At 39.5% G+C, this 18,400-nt stretch overlaps 1 protein-coding gene across 1 annotated transcript; it reads right to left on the reverse strand.

Annotated features, from left to right (window-relative positions):
• Positions 1-5,049: 5,049 nt before the first annotated feature.
• On the reverse strand, positions 5,050-8,774 carry ptger4b (prostaglandin E receptor 4 (subtype EP4) b). Its single transcript, XM_026173364.2, has 2 exons — positions 7,742-8,774; positions 5,050-6,573 (listed from the first exon to the last, which is right to left on the reverse strand). The coding sequence occupies exons 1-2, from the start codon at positions 8,519-8,521 to the stop codon at positions 6,004-6,006; spliced, it is 1,350 nt and encodes a 449-aa protein (XP_026029149.1). The 5' UTR covers positions 8,522-8,774; the 3' UTR covers positions 5,050-6,003.
• Between the last annotated feature and the right edge of the window lie 9,626 nt (positions 8,775-18,400).

The raw sequence follows: 18,400 nt of genomic DNA on the forward strand, positions 1-18,400 counted from the left end.
GAATAGTGATGGTTAGTTCACTGTACTCCAATGGCCTCCACAGTCAGCAGATCTCAATCCAACAGAGCATCTTCTAGATGTGTTGGAATGTCATATTCATGTCATGGATGTCCAGTCATCACATCTCCAGCAACTGTGATGCTATCATGTCAAATATTAAACCAAATCCATGTCAGAAAGAATTAAGGCTGCTCTGAAGGGAAAAGGCTGTCCAGCCAGGTACCAACAAGGTGTACCTAATAAAGTGCATGCTTAGTGTGTTTTATGATCAAGGTACAGCTCTCACACTCCAAAAAATTAGCAGATTTGGTCATTACAGAATTTGTATGCCTCCAAGTGAGGGGCACATCTGTGAAGTCTCACCGGATTAGCTGGAACATCTGATTCCAAGAAACTGTTGAAGTTATTTGCATAGAGCAGTCACTTCCCTTTTCTTGTCTGGTTTGTAGGAAGGATGGGAAAAACATTCATTTCAGTTAAAAAAAAGACGATTAGGAAGGTGAACGTAAACTGCATATAATTAATTACTTGATCAGTCAGCACCACAGATGGGTAATGAGGCGGGATATAGATTGATTCTCAGTGGTGATAAATGTCAGTGCTTCAGATGACTGACAGGAACACTGTGTAATAATAATAATAACAGGAAAGAAAACAAACTACTAACACTTTTTGAAATAGAGAAATATGGCAAAGAGAAAAAGAAGACATTTCTACAACGTAATCTAACTTATATAATATACTATATATAAAGATTATATAAGTTGTGACACGCTTGTCTGAGACACACCCAAAAACATCGCTGGCGCAGTTGTTGTTTTTAGAAGTTGCATAATAAGATGAATGGAGGTCACCTGTGTATAATCAGGGTACGCCAAGTGATTTTAAACACACTGTATTTGGATGGTTCAAATGCTGGTCAAGCCACGTGTTCAATTTCAATGTAAATCCAAACTTTCCAAAAGAAATAAAAGAAAATGCATGAAAAAAAGGAACTGTTGTTAACCAACTGGCTTTGCTCAGCCGAACCTGCACCTCCTACTTCACAGATGCCTCAGCATTTCTGGGACAAGTCAAAACTTTTATTTTTCTAAGAGTACGGCTGCTTTGAAGTTGTTCTGACGCCGTCAGGTATATACTGGCTACTGGCTTTTTCCTACTCTTCAGCAGAGTTTTGGGAACTTTCCCCCCCCCCATTCTAACAGTGTAGCTCAAGGGATAAAAGTATTAGTCAATCTGCCACTTCATGTTGCGATCAACAGTCTCAGCAGTTATTGGGTGGTTTTAAGTGAAGATGTCTGCAAGGCAAGTCATCCCTGGAGGATGAATTTTACTTATTTGCTGAATACGCTTTGGTACCAGACAAAAAGTCCTACAGATTAAGATAACTCTGTTTACTTTTTCTCTAGAACAATTAATGTGGGTTCAAACAAAGGCATCTACAACGGTTATAAAGAAGTGATTGTTGCTGCCATGGGAAGGCTTAAAGGGACATGTTAAATCAAAGTGAAGTCCACAAGTCATTCCACAGTGAGAATTATTCATAGTTACCCATCTTCTCAGGAGCAGATATCCCCAGGGTTGCCAGAAGAAACCCTCTTATATCTAAAAAGAGCATGCCAGCACGGCTTAAATGTGTAAAGTTGCATCTGAACAAACCAAAATATCAGCACAAACACCTCTGACCAATTGTCAAGCACAGTGGCAGAGACATAATAATTTAGACTGATTTTACAGTCATTGAGTCGACCATGAACTCCTCTGTATACCAAAGTATTCTAGAATCAAACGTTGGGCCATTTGTCCAACTGTCGGGTCATGTAACGGGACAATGACTCAAACACAGCACCAAATGTACAACAGAATGTCTAAAAAAGAAAAGAATCAAGGTGTCACAGTGGCCCAATCAAGCCTAGACCTCTAACTTACAGAAATGGGACCTTAAAAAAGCCGTGCATAACTGCAAACTTCATTGAATTGAGGCGACACTGTAGAGACGAATGAGACAAAATTCCTCTTCAAAAGTGTGGGAGACTAAATCAGATCAAATGGGAAAATGTTTGCTTCCAGTTATTAGTAAAAGTACTTCTACATGCTATTGAATCATGGGGTGTGCTTAGTTTTTTTTTACACAATACTTCTGCATTTTTGTTTCTGTGAAATAAATATTGAGATGGCGTAATGTGTCATGCATTGCTCTTTATCTCCAGTCGTATAAATAAAGTTATAAACTGCCAAGAAGCAGCCAGCACCACTATTCAGTGGCTGATCGATACTGTAATATGTCCTGAAGGCATTGCAACAGAATACACATGACAGCATGCTGGGATGGGATTGCACAACCTGTCACTCAGTTGTCTTTTCTGCATTACTGCACGAGCACTAAGTGGCCATGTGTCGGACCACACCTTTCTTGGCTCTTATTTCAATATAAGCTACACGTCTTAAAGTTTCATGATTGCAGCCTACACAGTTTTGCAGAGAGGCTATTGTTTTGACAAAATCTGCCTTCAGATACATCTGCCAAAATACTCAGAACAACCTTTGTGATAGTTCCTGCTATGGTCGTGTTGCCATGAAGCTACACACTCCCAAGATAAAAACAAGATCAGCCATTCTATTCCAGCTCATGAAAACGATTAGTGCACAGTATAGTTTGGTAAGCCATCAGCTAGAAATAATTACAACCTTTTTAAATGGTTTGCAATGCTAATAAGTGCCATTATTCATCAGCTACTCTCTGACAAACATCGTCTAAATCAATTTGATTCTGTTTTCATCCTCAAATATCCTGATTGGGTAACAACAGCTCAAGTTAAAATAGTGCAATAGTTATTCTAAAAGCCCATAATGTCACAACTGGCCTCTTTTTCAATGGCATCTTCTAATGACCCTTTGTTTTCACAGGCTCATCATGGCGAGAGTTTAAATGTCTAAAACAGGCTGTCACATGTTAGCGGCGCGAGCTGATGAGATGGGGAGAGAAGGGACAAGTTTCCAAGGAGAATCGTTTTTCCTTCCGAGTCTCTGCTAAAATCCTGTCACAGCTGTTTTGTCAGTCACTATTTCCTGTCTCCCGAGAGGCTCTACAGCTTTAACAGATTTCTGAGGTCAGAGCTGTCTTTAAAGGGTTATTGTTCTCAGAGGGGCATTTCATTGCTCTCGGAAGGCTCTGGACGGAGGCCACAGTGGAACTGGAAATCATCAGAGGTAAAGAAACCAGCTGTCTGCAAGTGAACGATATCCTGCCGTCTGAACCGGCTATTGATTTTAAATTTGCTCAAAGCAGTCAGTGCTGACCAAGGGGATGGCAGGTGCTACGTCTTTTATAAACATCCATAACATAGAAATGTTTAAATTTCACTTGGGTTGTGTTGAAGTCGTCTACTTTCCCTTTTGTTTTGCTTTTTGCTTTTTTCTTGTTGCAAAGAATCACTTCCACAATGGGGCCAGGCATTTGTTACCTGTAGGCTGGACTATTGTAATTCCTTAATCTCCGGATTTCCTAAAAACTCCCTTTTACTTCCTCTGCATTTACCGACCACTATTTAACTTTGGTCTTCTCTCTCTCTGTAGTATATGCTTTGTTCTGTAAGTTGTCTTTTTTCTATCCTTTTCTTTTCGCTTTTCGCTTTTTTCCTAAACACACGCAGTCATGTTATTTGTCCCCGTTGTCCTTACGTACTTGCTCATTGACACCCAACAATCCATGATCCCTTATCTATAATACTGTAGGATCCTTACCTTAGAATAGAAAGTGCTAAATGAGTACTGTAAATTGGTGCTACATAAACTGAACAGAATTGAACCAGCCTCATTGTTTTAATTGACAAAGTGGTGAACGCCATTAACCCTGAAGTGATAACTAATGATTTTAACTCAGTCTTTGCTGGACTGATCAATCTTGTTTTCAGTAGACTCGGAGAAGCACTTGCTTGTAATGTTAGTAGGTTCATAAGTATTTGGACATTAACACATATTTTTGTGTTTTGCCTCTGTATGCCACAGCAGTAGCTTTTAAAATCACACAGTCAAGATGTGACTGAAGTGCAGACACAGTACCCCATTTTCAGATGCTCAGAAGTAATCGGACATTTGACTGACAAGCTGTCTCATGACCAGGCGATGTCTGTCCCTTCATTATTCCATCACAGCAGACGAAACATCTGGGTTCATTTCAAATGCTGATCTTGTATTTGGTAACAGGTCACTGGAACTCTCATTACGAGGTCCAAAGAGATGTCAACAAGAGCTCTAAAGTCCATAATTAGGAGATACCTTTGTGGAGGGAAATCAAGAAGGTTTACAACAAGGCGCAAAGCACTGGTCAGACTAAAAAACAGGAAAACCAGCAAGGTATTCACCAGAAAACATCTAAAAGAGCATGCAGAGTTTTGAAAAAATGCAAAAAAGAAAAAAAAAACTTTGGACAGAAGAAACCAAGATTATTTTGCACCAGAATGAAGGGAAACACGTGGAGAAGGAGAGGAACAGCAAGTCATCTGTCAAACATGATGTTGTTATGTGCCTGTGGAACCGGGTCACTGCTGGTTATTGATGACGTGACTGCTGCTAAAAGCAGAGGATGAATACTCTCTGCTGAGGTTCAGCAAATGCTGCAAAACTGATCAGACACTGCGGTTCCACAAATAGAACCGCAACTAAAGGCAACTGAAGCAAGGACCTGGTAGATCATCTCAAGACAAACACAACATTGGGTTCTAGACTTCAAGCAGTCACTGACTTCATTAACGCATTAAAACAATCCTTTTTAATGTGGATCTGTGTATAAAAATAGCTGTAATTTCTAAACACTTAATGAAACAAATTAAAGCTGAACCTGCGCTTCAGTCACATCTTGACTGTTTAAAATCCTCTGTGGTGCTGTACAGAAGTGAAGCTTCAAAAAAATGTGCCATTCTTCCAGAACTTACTGACGTACAGTAGCTGTACATCATCAAGCATTTATTTGCTGTTAATACTTGTTTGCACATCATTCATCATCATTCACTCTTCCTGTTGATTCCAAAAGAAAACAACACACTGACGTTTATTAGCTTATATGAATATTTAGACACTTTTATTTTGTTTATAAATTTGGTACATAAGTTGTTGCTGTTTTTTTCATTAGACACATTTACACAACATTTTGTGATAAATCTGACACTGAACATGAACGTGTGTTTATATTTATATACGTCTATAGCAGCAGTATATCGAGGTCATGGCTTCAGCTTTCATTTCCTGCCTTATCTTCCTTATAAACTCTGATTAGCTGGGATTATTACGCATTGCATTACAAATTAAATCAATAAAATGACGGGATTAGAAGGATTTTTAGGAGTCACTTTGAAGTCTAACGTCCTCCAGTGTCTGCACTGTGGAACTCTAGTGTATAGCTGCCTTTGTTATGGGATTCAGGGGATGGCATGATCATAGTTTTGATGAAAGAGCTGCTCTGACAACCAATAAAAGTTTAATGTTTGAAACAAACAAACAAACAAAATAAAACACGAACACACATTCATCCCGCACCTATCTTCAAACTAACTGAACCTTCTCACGGAGAAGACAGTAACGTACAATTTCACACTAAAAATAAATTAACATCCTGGCACACTGTTCACATTTTAACACAACAAATTCTTTACAGACATCATGCAGGTTGTTGAATCACAGCGAAACAAAGACAACCTGGCAATGAACTGAAATCCAAAAAGTGCAACAGGAGAGCTTTATGATGCTCCCTCGGTGGGCTTGTACTAATAAAAGTTATGTGATTGTATTCATGTGAGTTTAGCAATATAGCAAAGAATGAATGTGGAGTGATACACTGATAACGGGTACTTACAGAAGGTCTGTAATTCATCTGTCAAATGTTTGTAGCAGTCCACAAGATATCTACAGACTGACAGAATTTTCAGTCTCCAAATTTTGTTTGCAGTGCTTTCACTGGTTCCCATCTGTGAGGGGAAAGTCTTATTTTGGTGATTATGCTTATGGTTATATACATTTTTCTTGTATATCTGCTGTCTCATCTGTAAAGGTGACATGTAGAGGTGGGTCTTTGGGACACACTGGAGGCTCTTTCAGTGGTGTTTCCGACACTTTGTCCTCTAATACTCCGTGTCCCCTCTTAGACCCGTGGACCTCCTGGGGGACCTGCAATGTCTGTACAGCAGGAATGCTAGAGTCACCCTGCACTCCCGCCTGAACTGACCCACGCGCCTGCATGTTTCTTTCTGATGGGTACAGCATGGTGTGCGATGTGTTCACCATTTCCCGCAATTCACGGGACATCAGTGATGGTGAGTCCCGAGAGACGATGGATGAGGAGAGATAACCGTCAGCACAGAGGAAGTGCCTGCCACTGCTTCGTCCCCGTCCACCCATTTTACAGAACACACACTTGATTTTCTCCATTAGCTTGAGAACAACTGTCTTTCTGAGCAAGATGTAGATCCAGGGGTCTAGGATGGGGTTGACAGAAGCCATGCGGATGGCCTGCAGGTCGTCAAGTATCGAGTTCTCGTCTTTGCGGTTTCTGAACAGCTGATTTATGAAGATCCTCAGCTGAGAGGCAAGCAGAGAAAACAGAAAGGTAGAAAAGTTTAATAAGCATTAAGAACATTTTTATTTATTTATTTATAACATTTCACAAACAATTCAATTTTTTGGTTTTTGTCGACACTTGATTGGCTACACCTGATTCCTTCATTTAAGAGTAATATTTTATATATTTATTTAATATTCTTACACAGTTGAAATGGAATAGTCAAGCATAAACAGACACTATCTGACTTCTGCTAACTGAGATAAAGTACAAAGGGCAAGAAGCCAATAAAAGAAATTCCCACATTTCTTGCTCTCAAATAGCAAATGAGATTTTGGCACTTGGGCTTCCCCCGAGTCTAATCGTCAGTTGTCTTTTTCAAGACCCGCAGGCCCGGAAGTTTAAATCTTAAGATTTAAAACAGCACTCAGTTATCGCTACTAACATTACAATGAATTGCTTCTTATAATTTCTAATCATTACATCATAATTTTGACGGATATTAAAAAAAAAATCCTTATCCTAAAACGTTTCTAACGGGCACAGTGAGAATATAAAGCTTTTGCAAATGTATTGTTGAGTTGATCTAAAAGATAAACGTGCCACTTGTCTGGGTTGTACTAATTGAAGCGACAGTTCTCTTAGTGCACAGTTCACTTCTGCGAAAGTAACACAAAGAGGACGATGTTTTAACAAAAACACTCAAAACTTTGCTCCTTGACATTATCTCAGGTTGGACAATGACGTCTGCTGATAAAGCTGAGAATAAACTGAGAATTGAGACTTTTGAAGTTAGCAACTTTAACGACACTGGTTACTGTAAATACTCGCATTAGTCCCCCACACAAACACACGTATTCCCTTGTGTACGTGTGTACGTGTGTATGCTGAAGTGAAAGCACAAAGGGTGTTAACAGCGAAACGTGTGACGGCTCACAAAGTGTGTCATCAGACCACAAAGCTCTAAACCAAGGACACAACATTCAGAAAGCATATGCGTAAAACCTGTGTTGGTATTTGTGTTTGCGTGCGCACAGTCTATTTTTTCATTACACTGATCAAGTTTAACACAATATCTTTCCTGGTTTTTCTGTCTCGAAAGAACCAGCTTGTTACAACTCTGTGACAGTCTAGTGCGCGCGCATATACTAGTGGCGCGCTTGCTCGTTACCATTTCGCCATACTCACCACTAAAGGTATGGAGCAGATGAGGACGACAGCGGATGTAGCTATAAGCAGGATCACCATCTGGATCTCTGCCCCAGCTAATCGTCCAAAATTTCGTCTGCGCCGGAGCTCCGCGACGCGCCGCGGATCTGTTCCCAGAGACGTGCGGCGGATGAACCGCTTGTGCATCAGGATCAGAGCTCCACACACGACCACGTTGCATATGACAGTGGCCAGCACGATGCCCGAGTTCACCCCAGCGTACATCAAATTAAAAGTCTTGACACTTGTGTCACTGCTGTTCCAGTCGATGAAACACCAGGTCTCAGACTCCTGGAGTTTCACACGACCGAACCCCATGCTGGGCATCGCGCAAAACACAACGTTGGAAATGTATATGGCTAAAAGAGCCAGCGCTGCGAGTCTCTGGTTGACGTACTCGTTGTAGAAATATGCGTGGTTTATCGCCAGGTATCTTTCCACTGACATTGCAAATACAATGCCTAGCTGCACCACGAAGAAGAAGAGCAGGATGAAGCCGGAGTACTGGCACAATGGATCAGCTCCAGGCCAGGTGCCTTTGATGTAGGTGGCGATGGTGACGGGGCTGGCCAGCAAGGTGCCCAGCAGGTCTGTCACCGCTAGGCCACACACAAGTGTGTAGAAAGTCGTCTCTTTTCGTTCCTTTCGTGATATTCGCAGAACAACTATGGCGATGACATTCCCCACCACCCCGAAGATGAACATAATCACCGGGATGGTGGGCGTACGAAATCCGGGTTGTTCTTTCGTGGAATTCATAACTGCAATGAATTCTTTCACTTGTTCACGCTGAGCAAAGCAGTGACACTTCCCATTAATGCTCGTTCCTCCAGTTCTCCAGTAACCAAACCCATATCTCCAAAACGGCTCTTTTTACGCACAGAATTTATACTCCATATCTTTGGTGAAAGTACGGATCCACAGGAGACAAACGTTCACTCAGGTGGTTTTGCTTTGCAAGAGATGCTCCGACCGAGGTTGCGAGCTGCGCTTCACGCTGTAATTACACCATCATCTGACAGAGTAGTTTCCTCTTGGGTCACTGACGGCAGCTCCTCCTCTGTATTTCCTTTAACCAGCGAGCTTTTCGCGCAGCAACACAACCAAACACCATCTGCAGCAGAGAAGCCGCCAGAAAGAAGGCGCAGGTTAGAAATGAGTGTCTCAGGTCTTCTTTATGATTGGATTTCCAAGTGTGCACCTACGAGGACGTGAGTTTATCAACGTCTTCGTCACCGCAAAAGTCATAACAACAGCTGGTTTGAACCAGAATAGTTAATTAAACTGGGAATAACCATGCATAAAAAATATCTAATGAAATAGAGTATATAAGTGTGGTTTATAAAAGAAAAAGCGACTTTATTTATCAAGCAAATTAAAAGATAGCAGGAGATGATTTAGTGCTTTTCCAGAATCAGAGGAAACTCAAATGATGTGAAACAGTCTAACTAAAGTCTAGAAGCCTGCTTCATCTTTGTCTTTACACAGAGGGAAAAGTCGCACTTTTTATTGCGCTACAGTTGCAAAACAGCTCTGCACACCAGTTTCCCGACTTATTTTCATACAACACAAATACAGTGTTGATGCGCTGTTATCTTGATCATGATGCACGGTACTCTTCAGGTTATGTAGTCATTTTTCACTTGCTTCAAGAAATGAATAAAGAATGAATAAACCCGGTCATATTGATGTATTACAACATAAACCACTCTGCTGGAAAAATTAAGCTGAAAAATGAACTTAATGTACTTAAACTTTTTTTTTTTTACTTTGTTCGACTGCTACTTGTGCGTATACCTCCATCAAAGTAAAATGATCAAAGTCGAAGCATGACACACACTGTGATTGGCACTTTAAGTATAAGCTTGAGAAAGAATTGACTTACCGTCTGTTTGAATGAGGAAACAGAAGGCTGCAGATTGTTCGATCCCTTTTCAAAAAAGTCACCAGTCAGCACAAACTCAGAGGTTATGAGTCACTGTGAACTGGGAATAATCTTTTAGTTCCTAATGAATGGGGGGAAAAAAACCCCAAAACAAAACAAAAAAAGCACAAAAAAAAATTCTTCTTTTTATCCCCATTACTGGGACCTGTCTATCGGGACCTGTGGTTTTAATTTGCATGCCTTTGCAATATTTAATAGTGTGTTGAAAATTAGCACAGTGAATTTATCCAGGTTTTCAAGTACTTTAACATAACTGACTGGTATAATTTTGAAAAACTCATTTTAGTTACATTCTAAGAGTTTGATATGGTGTGGGACACAGATTAAGCATTGTGAAATTAAGTGAAATGGTAACCTGTCACAATGAAGAAAAGTGTGGTGAGTACTAAAACATGGTCAGTGATAAACCCGGGGGCAGGATGAGAAACAGCACCCAGATTAAAAGTGTAAGTAGAGTCTATAAATGATCATACCCAAGAACTGGGTGAGAGGGAAAATGTATCAGCTGTATTTTTCTTGTAAAACAAAGGAAAGTTTTACTTCCAGAGTTTTAATATATGCAAATGATAAAGCAAATTAGTCATAGGGGAAAAGGTAAGTCCACCTCCACCTCCATCATGTACAATCGGCATTTGAAATCACCAGACCTGACATCCCCAAGTGAAGCCCAAGAGAAGACTCATCTGTCTACATTGCCAGGTTTAAATTATTTTCATTTTCATTTTCACATGCTGTCAAACTAAGTTCAGCTATCATCATTCTCACCCACCTTCTGTTTCATATGTTTTAAATGTCAGTGCTCTCCTGTCATTCTGCCTTTGATGCTCTCATTTGCGCAAACCACCTCCTCGCCATTTCCACTTCACCCTGGTCGATCAGAGACCCTCTCCAAGCTTCAGTCTGCTTCATCTAAACTAGCACCAGCACCGAGACTTCGAAGGGCCCTGTCCTACTTCCTGTCATTCTGTTGCTTTATCAGACTCCAATCACCAAATAGCTTTTTACTTTTTTACTATTTAAATTCTGTAACTCAATTAATTCATGTTTAGCGATGTCTGGTTTTACTCTTCTATATGGAGCATTTGATTTAGGCCAGATTAAAATTGTTGTCTCTTTTAAATCAGACAATTTTAAAGATCAAACCAAATTCTTTATCTCAGTTGATGACGTTCACTTCTTTCAAATTATGTCTCAGTCATAAAAGTCACCATGTCTGCAAGTACCTGGTGAACAAAATGTATGAATCTGTACTCTGAAACCCATGCAGGTACACAGAGAACATGCTAACGTGACACAGGAAGGCTTTAGCCAACAAGGAGCCTTGAACAATTCTCGCTTGTCCAAACAGAACATTTGACAAAGCTACAGTTACGGTAAACATTTAGCCAAAGATCAGGGTTTTTGGAATAAAAGGTAAATTTGAAACAGTTGTTTGGCTGCCACATTGGTAAACACGTTTGCTTCAAAATACATTCATAACCAGTGATAATACTGATGATGACTGCGTTTACACCTCTACAGGCAGTATCTCACTTAGCTTAGATTGAGATCTTTTAAAACAGATGAATTCCCCAGTGACATGCAGACACATCTGCTCCATCAAGATTAAACCAAAACCACAATCTTTAAGATGACTTAAGCAAAGCAGTTTTTAAATGAAAAAATAAAACACAGATGGAAGTATTCAAATTTCAGTGTGTGCTCTATACGCCCACCATCCACCCCACGCACCTCCCAGTGATTCTGTTGCAGTTCTTGAGGTTTTGATATTGCTGCATACTGCCAAGCAATGGAGACTTTAACACTGATACAGGAGAGCTAGAGAAGCTGCTGCAATGCATGCTGCAGCATATCAATATTTTGTTTTACAAACAAAGTTTCAAGACTGTTCATGTAGCCCACTGATGTATTTGCTTATATATGTATGTATGACCTTTGCTATCATGAGTCAGCTGTATACTGTAGCTGTATACTAATTCTGCTATGCTCTATGCTAAGAGCAACGCAGAATTAACTGGGTGGGTTACACTCATGCAGCTTTAGTCATATAAAAAGTGCTAATGAGCATGATGAAGAAAATGTACTTCCCTCTGCCGTGCTCCCTCTCTGACATAGAAATGAAAATAATCCGATGACTTATTTTTAAGCACAGCAAGTTTGTTCTGTACGCCGGTATTTAACTGGCTAACACCAAAACAATTTCAAATGATTCCTATGACATAAAAGGTTATCACAAAAAGAAAAAAAAATCCCACAAGACAATATGGCAAGAGATCTATAAATAGTATTTTGTCACATTTCTTATCAGATTTCCACACAAAGATTGTGACACATGCTAGTTTACAGGAATCCACTCTACAGCTGGAAATGTGCACAAGCTTCCAAGCTGCTCTCAATGAATGCAAACATTGCTGTATAAAGTTCTTAATTTGCTTTTCACACTTCGTTCAAAGATCAAAACGTGTCGAACACACGTCTACGTCAGCCAGTGGTAGGTTTTAACCTTGTGGTAAAGACACATTTGAACCACCATTTCCCATCTTGTAAACATTCCACTGAGTCACCTCAGAACTTTGCAAGACTATGTCAATTATATAAATTGACACGAATATTTAAGAAAGTAGCCATTAATCCAAATAATATAAAGTGCTATAACTATACAACTTCAAACACAATGTTATGTTTGCTGAATGTATGACATTTTAATATGGGCATTTACACTGTGCGATGCAATAACAGCTGCAGCAGGTACATAACGAAATGTTTGTTAGGGCACGTGTCAGGAAGTTGATAGTTGTTGTGATAGTTGTGATTTAAACAAGTCATGACTAACAAATCAATTCTGTTTTTTGTAACTTGTAAACAAGATGATTTAGAGCAGGATGTTAGTGTTTGTATGCTAGCTTGGTCTGCAAATGTGTCACTTACTCCACCACAACACTTGTGAAACTTTCAAAGGGGTAGCACTTCTTCTGACCACACAGTGAGGCTTTCTTTCCAACAAAGAAAAAGATAACTCATATCAGAAAAAAACATTTTAATGGGTAACTTTGCTCTAGTAACAACTAGGTACAAGGTGAAAGGTTTAATTAATGGTATGGCAAGTCTCATATTCTGAGAGGTTTCATGGCATTGCTGTGTCTCTAAGCCGGTAGTTTGTCAGAAAGCAAACAAATTCATATTGTAGTCAAATATCAGAGAAAAGTTCATGTTTAGTGCCATGAAGTTGTGGAACACTTTCTAAAGCAGCCAGCAAGTCTAATTCTTAAAAGGCACACTCTGTTGCAGATGAATCCAATTATGGGAGTGGCTTATTGTCTGACAGCCTCTCTTTGCTGGTGTCTTTTCTGATGGGATGTTGCAGCTATCCTCTCTTTATTTTGTTTAAGAGGTCACTCAACTTCTGCCTTCAATGGTCCAAGGCAACTTCACCCAAAGGCCAGTGGCCATGCCACTCCTCTTCATGTCTCTTTTACACACATCCAAAGGGGTGCTTGCCTTCTTACAAGGTCTTTTGGGATGCGTCCATTGTCCATTTTTCTGACATGTTCAAGTCCAAATGTCTGATTTTTTGAGGATAGTGTACATAGTTGGTAGTAGGTATCACTGTTCTGGCAAGCATGAGCATATTAGTGACCTTGTCTGTCCATGTAATGCCCAAAATGGAGTTGTAAATTCCTTATGTAGAAAGTGTTCAGCCCGTGTTCTTGCCTAGCATAGGTTGTCCAGGAATCACTTCCTTGGAGAAACATGCTGAACATGTTGGTGGCAGCTAGGCCAGTCCTTTTGCAAATTCCTATTTTCATGGACTTGTTTGTGGTAGTTGTGTAGCAAAGGGAAGCAAAATGTGGAACAGCATCCATTGCATAGCTGTTGATTAGAAGCTTTGAGACAGCAGATGTTCTTTGGCACAAGATTTGGGTTTTCTTTAATCTGATGTTCAGCTTGAAGTCATCACAAGCAGCTGCGAACTTGTCAAGCAGTGTAGTGCTTTCCCGGGCGGGAAATGAGTGTTGCATCATCAGCAAATTCTAGATCTTGGATCAGAACTTCTCATGCTTTGGTCTTTTTCTTCCAATGTTCAGTGATGAAAAGTTTAACATTGTTTCTTGTGTGATGCTCTCTTCGAATGTGTCATGTAGAAGTAGGCAAAAGAATATAAGCTAAAAAATGTTGGAGCCAGCAAACATCCTTGTTTGACCCCACTTTATATGGCAAAAGGGTTGGACAAAGATCTGTCACATTTCACTGCTCCTGTCCTAATTGCAAGAGAGAATTTCCCTTTATTGAGATTATTTTATTTATTTATTTATTTATTTATCTATTTCAACACTCCTGTTATTGTACAGGGTGGGCCATTTATATGGATACACCGTAATAAAATTGGAATGGTTAGTGATTGCATTGACAATCCAACACAATGGGCAGCACATTGAACACATTTTATAAGTGGTCAGAAACGTGTAAATAACTCATGAAAGAATAAAGTTACTTTAAAACCAAGCACACCAGTGTTTTTCTTGTGACTTTACCATTAAGTTTGATGTGTCACATGGCCCTCTTCCTATTGAAAAAACAAAAGTTGTATCCAAAATGGCCGACTTCTAAATGGCCACCATGGTCACCACCCATCTTGAGGAGTTTGCCCCCTCACATATAATAATGTGCCACAAACAGAGATGGGCAGTAACGCGTTATGCGTTACTGTAATCTGATTACTTTTTTCAAGTAACGAGTAAAGTAAGGGATTACTATTGCAAAAACGGTAATTAGATTACCGTTACTTTCCCGTAGGAATGCTGCGTTACTGCGTTACTAAAACCGTGATTTTTTTGCGAGAATGTCTCATGACAGTGAGGTAAGCGAGTGCGACGTTCGTGACAACAGCTGTGTGCAGATCAACAATGGATCATATATCGAGTGCAGGAGAGAGTATGAGCGTGCAGCGTTTAAAGTGTGGAAGTACTTACTTACTTACTTACTTACCTTACTTTGAGTTTGATTCCATAAAAAGTGACAAAAATATTAGCGTCTGTTGTGCGTGGGAAGAAAACTTATTTTTACAGCGAAAAAAACCCTAAACAAGCACCGAGTGCGCTACGACGTAATGGGAAATTCACAGAGAAACTCGCGGATTCTTCCACTGATCGCTGCGGCACACCTGCACCAGGGTAAACCTCTGCCTGCTTTACAGGTGAAAATAGAGCAACAGGACCGCTGAGTCTTTGATTTTATTTATTTTCTGCTGTGTTTTACGTGCATCTATTTGAAAGACTGAGTGTAAACACAAAAAATATTTTATTTTATGTGCTGGAATGTGCAGAAAATAGGTTTAAATGTTAAACAAATTTCTTCAAGTCAGAGAATGGTGCATATAATTTAATTTTTGCTTGATGCATAAAGTTAAAAGATTAAAACTGATAAAACAAGTTTTAAAAAAGGAGACTTTTCCATTTGATTACATTTTGTATGATGGATTATGCAGAAAAAGTAGAACTGTGCTGAAAGATCTATCACTTTATCACCTAATCAGGTGATAAATCGTGTTTTTAAAAAGTAACTAAGTAACTAAGTAATTAATTACTTTTGAAAATAAGTAATCAGTAAAGTAACGGGATTACTTTTTTGGGGAAGTAATCAGTAATTAGTTACTGATTACTTTTTTCAAGTAACTTGACCAACACTGGCCACAAACAGGACTTTAATATCACCAACCATTCCCATTTTATTATCCATATAAATGGCCCACCCTTCAGAAAGGTTTACATTGCTCTACATTGCCAGCAAACCAAGTATATATAACTCCTAAATACAGTTCGATCCATAACTATTTGGATGAGGACAAAGTTTTTATAATTTTGCCTCTGTACACCGACGCAGGGAGTTCCAAGTGTAGATTAATTTACCACTTGAAAGTGTTGTATTAACTTTTCAAGAATTACAGACATTTTTATATATAGTGGCATATTTTTCAGATCTCATTTTAAACTATATGCAGATAAATCAAATCATTTAAAGACCATATATAGATTTAAGGGTTTTACACTTTTACACTGTTTTACACTTGTAGTATGTTGGCTTGCACTTGTTTTTCCCTTTAGGGCAGCAGCTACTAGTCTCTCTAAACAAAATGGGCAACTGGGTACTGCTTTCTGGCTTACACTTCATGTGGCTTTGGCTCAGTAATAAAGAGGCAAACAAGCATTTACTGTAACTGTTGAGGCATGACTGCTGGCAGCAGTGATACAATTGCAAATACCCAAGGGTGCAAAGCACAAGTACAAAACAAAAACAATGATGTAAGCACAAGGACGTGTATGCTGTGGCTCTTCAGCAAATTAGTTAGATATTTGAAATGTGATCAAATCTTTATGGATCTTTATGGTTTCACATTGCTAAACATTTTTGATGATAGTGTTTGCAAATATGACTCAGAACCGAGAGTTAATATGATATGCCATTAATACTCTTCCAGGATGGGCATTTGCAATGTTTATACAGCAACTGTGGTAAACATGATATGCCTAGGTTTCATTTTAGATTCATCACCAAGCTAAATAATAAAACAGTTTGCGGTTCATTGTCTTGACCGAAAATCAGGTGAACTAACCACTGGCTTTCCAAAAACCTCACATTTCATTCATGACATGACTGTGTACAGTCTAGTAAAAAAAGAAATTTTCACAGGACTCTATGCATACCTGTGACAAATTAAGTTGACCCTTGGTGCTTCCATGGGAATTAGGAGGGTAAGCAGCAGCCAAGTGTTGCTAATCAAAAGCAGTTGATTTACTGATCATCGACAAGTGTGAGCATCTCCATGAAACCACAGGTATTGAAAACCTGCTAGTCTGAACCATTGGGTATGTGTTAATGCAATGTTGCAATTTTCCAAGGAATAGATGTTCAAGCAAATTCACCCCAAGGTCAGACTATGAGAAACTGCAACAAACTACATCTAAGACTCTACAGGACTCAATTAGCCTGTTTATTGGTAAAGTAAATAACAGGAAAATTTGGAAAAGACTAAACAAGTATGGTTTGTCTGGAAAGGTTGCCACGGGAAAGCTTATTTTGCTTTCTAAAGAAAAAGTGGAAACACAGTTTAGATTTGCAAAGTCTCTTCTGAATAGGTTACAAGGCTTATGGAACAATGTCCTTTGAAACAACCGACCAAAGAGGCACAAACAAGGCACATAAACATAATAATATATTTGCACATAAACCTCATACCAGCTGTCAAGCACAGTGTTTGAGGGGGTGATGATTTTGGGTTGTTTTGCAGCCCCAGAACCTAGACACTTTGACATCATTGAGTCAATCATGAATCATATACCAAAGTATTCTAGAGCCAAATCTGTCCAATGGCTAAAGCTGGGCTGAAATTTGCTCATGTTATAGAACAATAATCCAAAACACAACAGCAAATCTCCAATAGAATGGCTGAAAAAGTAAATGGCAACAGCCCAGAGCAGAGTCCAAAGTAAAATGCAAAAATTACAAATGATTAACTATTTGAGAGAAGGCATTTGGGACAACTGCAACAAGCCACTTCACTCGGCAGTTATTAATTGCTTTAGTAAATATAAGAGTATTTAAAAAGTCTTTTTAGTTTAGCAATTACATTTTCCTCCTTTTTCATTGGAGTGTTACTATTTGATCGGATTTGTAAATCGTTACTATATGTTTAGGCATTTTCTTTGGGATCTTTGACATGTCAGTTCTCACCTGCACCTGAACTGGAGCAAAACTGAATTTATAAGACTGATGTGCACAGAGTGACGAGTTCATAGGTTGAAATCTTTCAACTTGAATAAACTACCATGGGTGTGTGTACATGTAGCACAGGAATGCTGATCCTAGAAAAAGAAAAGAAAAAAAGGAGCTTTGTCCCAGCCTGGGAAAACCATACAGATTTTTGAGTTCCCCAGGGAGGCATAAGCACCGAGATCACCACCCGCCACAGCCCCCATGCTCCCATCCTTTTTTCTCTTCCTCATCATGAACTCAGGTCCACTTTGGGGAGTTGAGCCAAGTGTAAGTCAGGTCATGTGACAAATCCTCAGATTCCTTTTTAGTGTGGACTTCCCCGGAGGACTAATGAACACAGAATTTATCATAAGAACAGATTGGCTCCAGAAATGCATTTGCACTGTAACCCCCTGAGAGCATAGGATAGATTTTCATGAGTACAGCAGAGAAAATTAATTATCATTTTATGTGTCAGTGAGGATCGCGTACTCTGTTTCTCTTGTACAAGTGCAGATCTGTCTTATGTTGTTTATTTTACTGTTGCGGTGTATGACTATGCATGCTATGCTCTAACATTTCGGAGTTTGCCAAGAGTTGAAGATGCCCAATACAGCTTGAAGATCCTCTCAGTTCTAAATAAGGGGATGAATGTCTGAGTGGCAAGTCCGGATTTGTCTTTACTCCATGCCAGTTCTTATTTAAATTAAAAAAAAAAAAAAAAAAGACAGTGGAATCATGACACTGCCAATAAAGAGAGAAAAGCCAAGCACCAAAAATGGCTTAAACTTCTTGGGTGTTTGCTCCAGAGAAAGTCCAGCTATTATCACACCACCCCACACAACCTTCCCACGTCATTAGAAAGGAGTAAACCCCCTGGAGACTCAGGTTACTGCCCCTAGTCCTGTGAAGCAGCTCGGGTTAAAGCTGGAGCTATGGGGATG

This window comes from Astatotilapia calliptera, chromosome 7 (genome assembly GCF_964374335.1).
Source record: "Astatotilapia calliptera chromosome 7, fAstCal68.1, whole genome shotgun sequence".
In the NCBI taxonomy this organism is placed as follows: Eukaryota; Metazoa; Chordata; class Actinopteri; order Cichliformes; family Cichlidae; genus Astatotilapia; species Astatotilapia calliptera.

Coding starts and splice junctions, on each gene's coding strand:
- ptger4b (XM_026173364.2), bottom strand. CDS start 8,521: ATGAATTCCACGAAAGAACAACCCGGATTTCGTACGCCCACCATCCCG. Junction 6,574..7,741: donor TCTGCTCCATACCTTTAGTG/GTGAGTATGGCG, acceptor CTTGCCTCTCAG/CTGAGGATCTTCATAAATCA.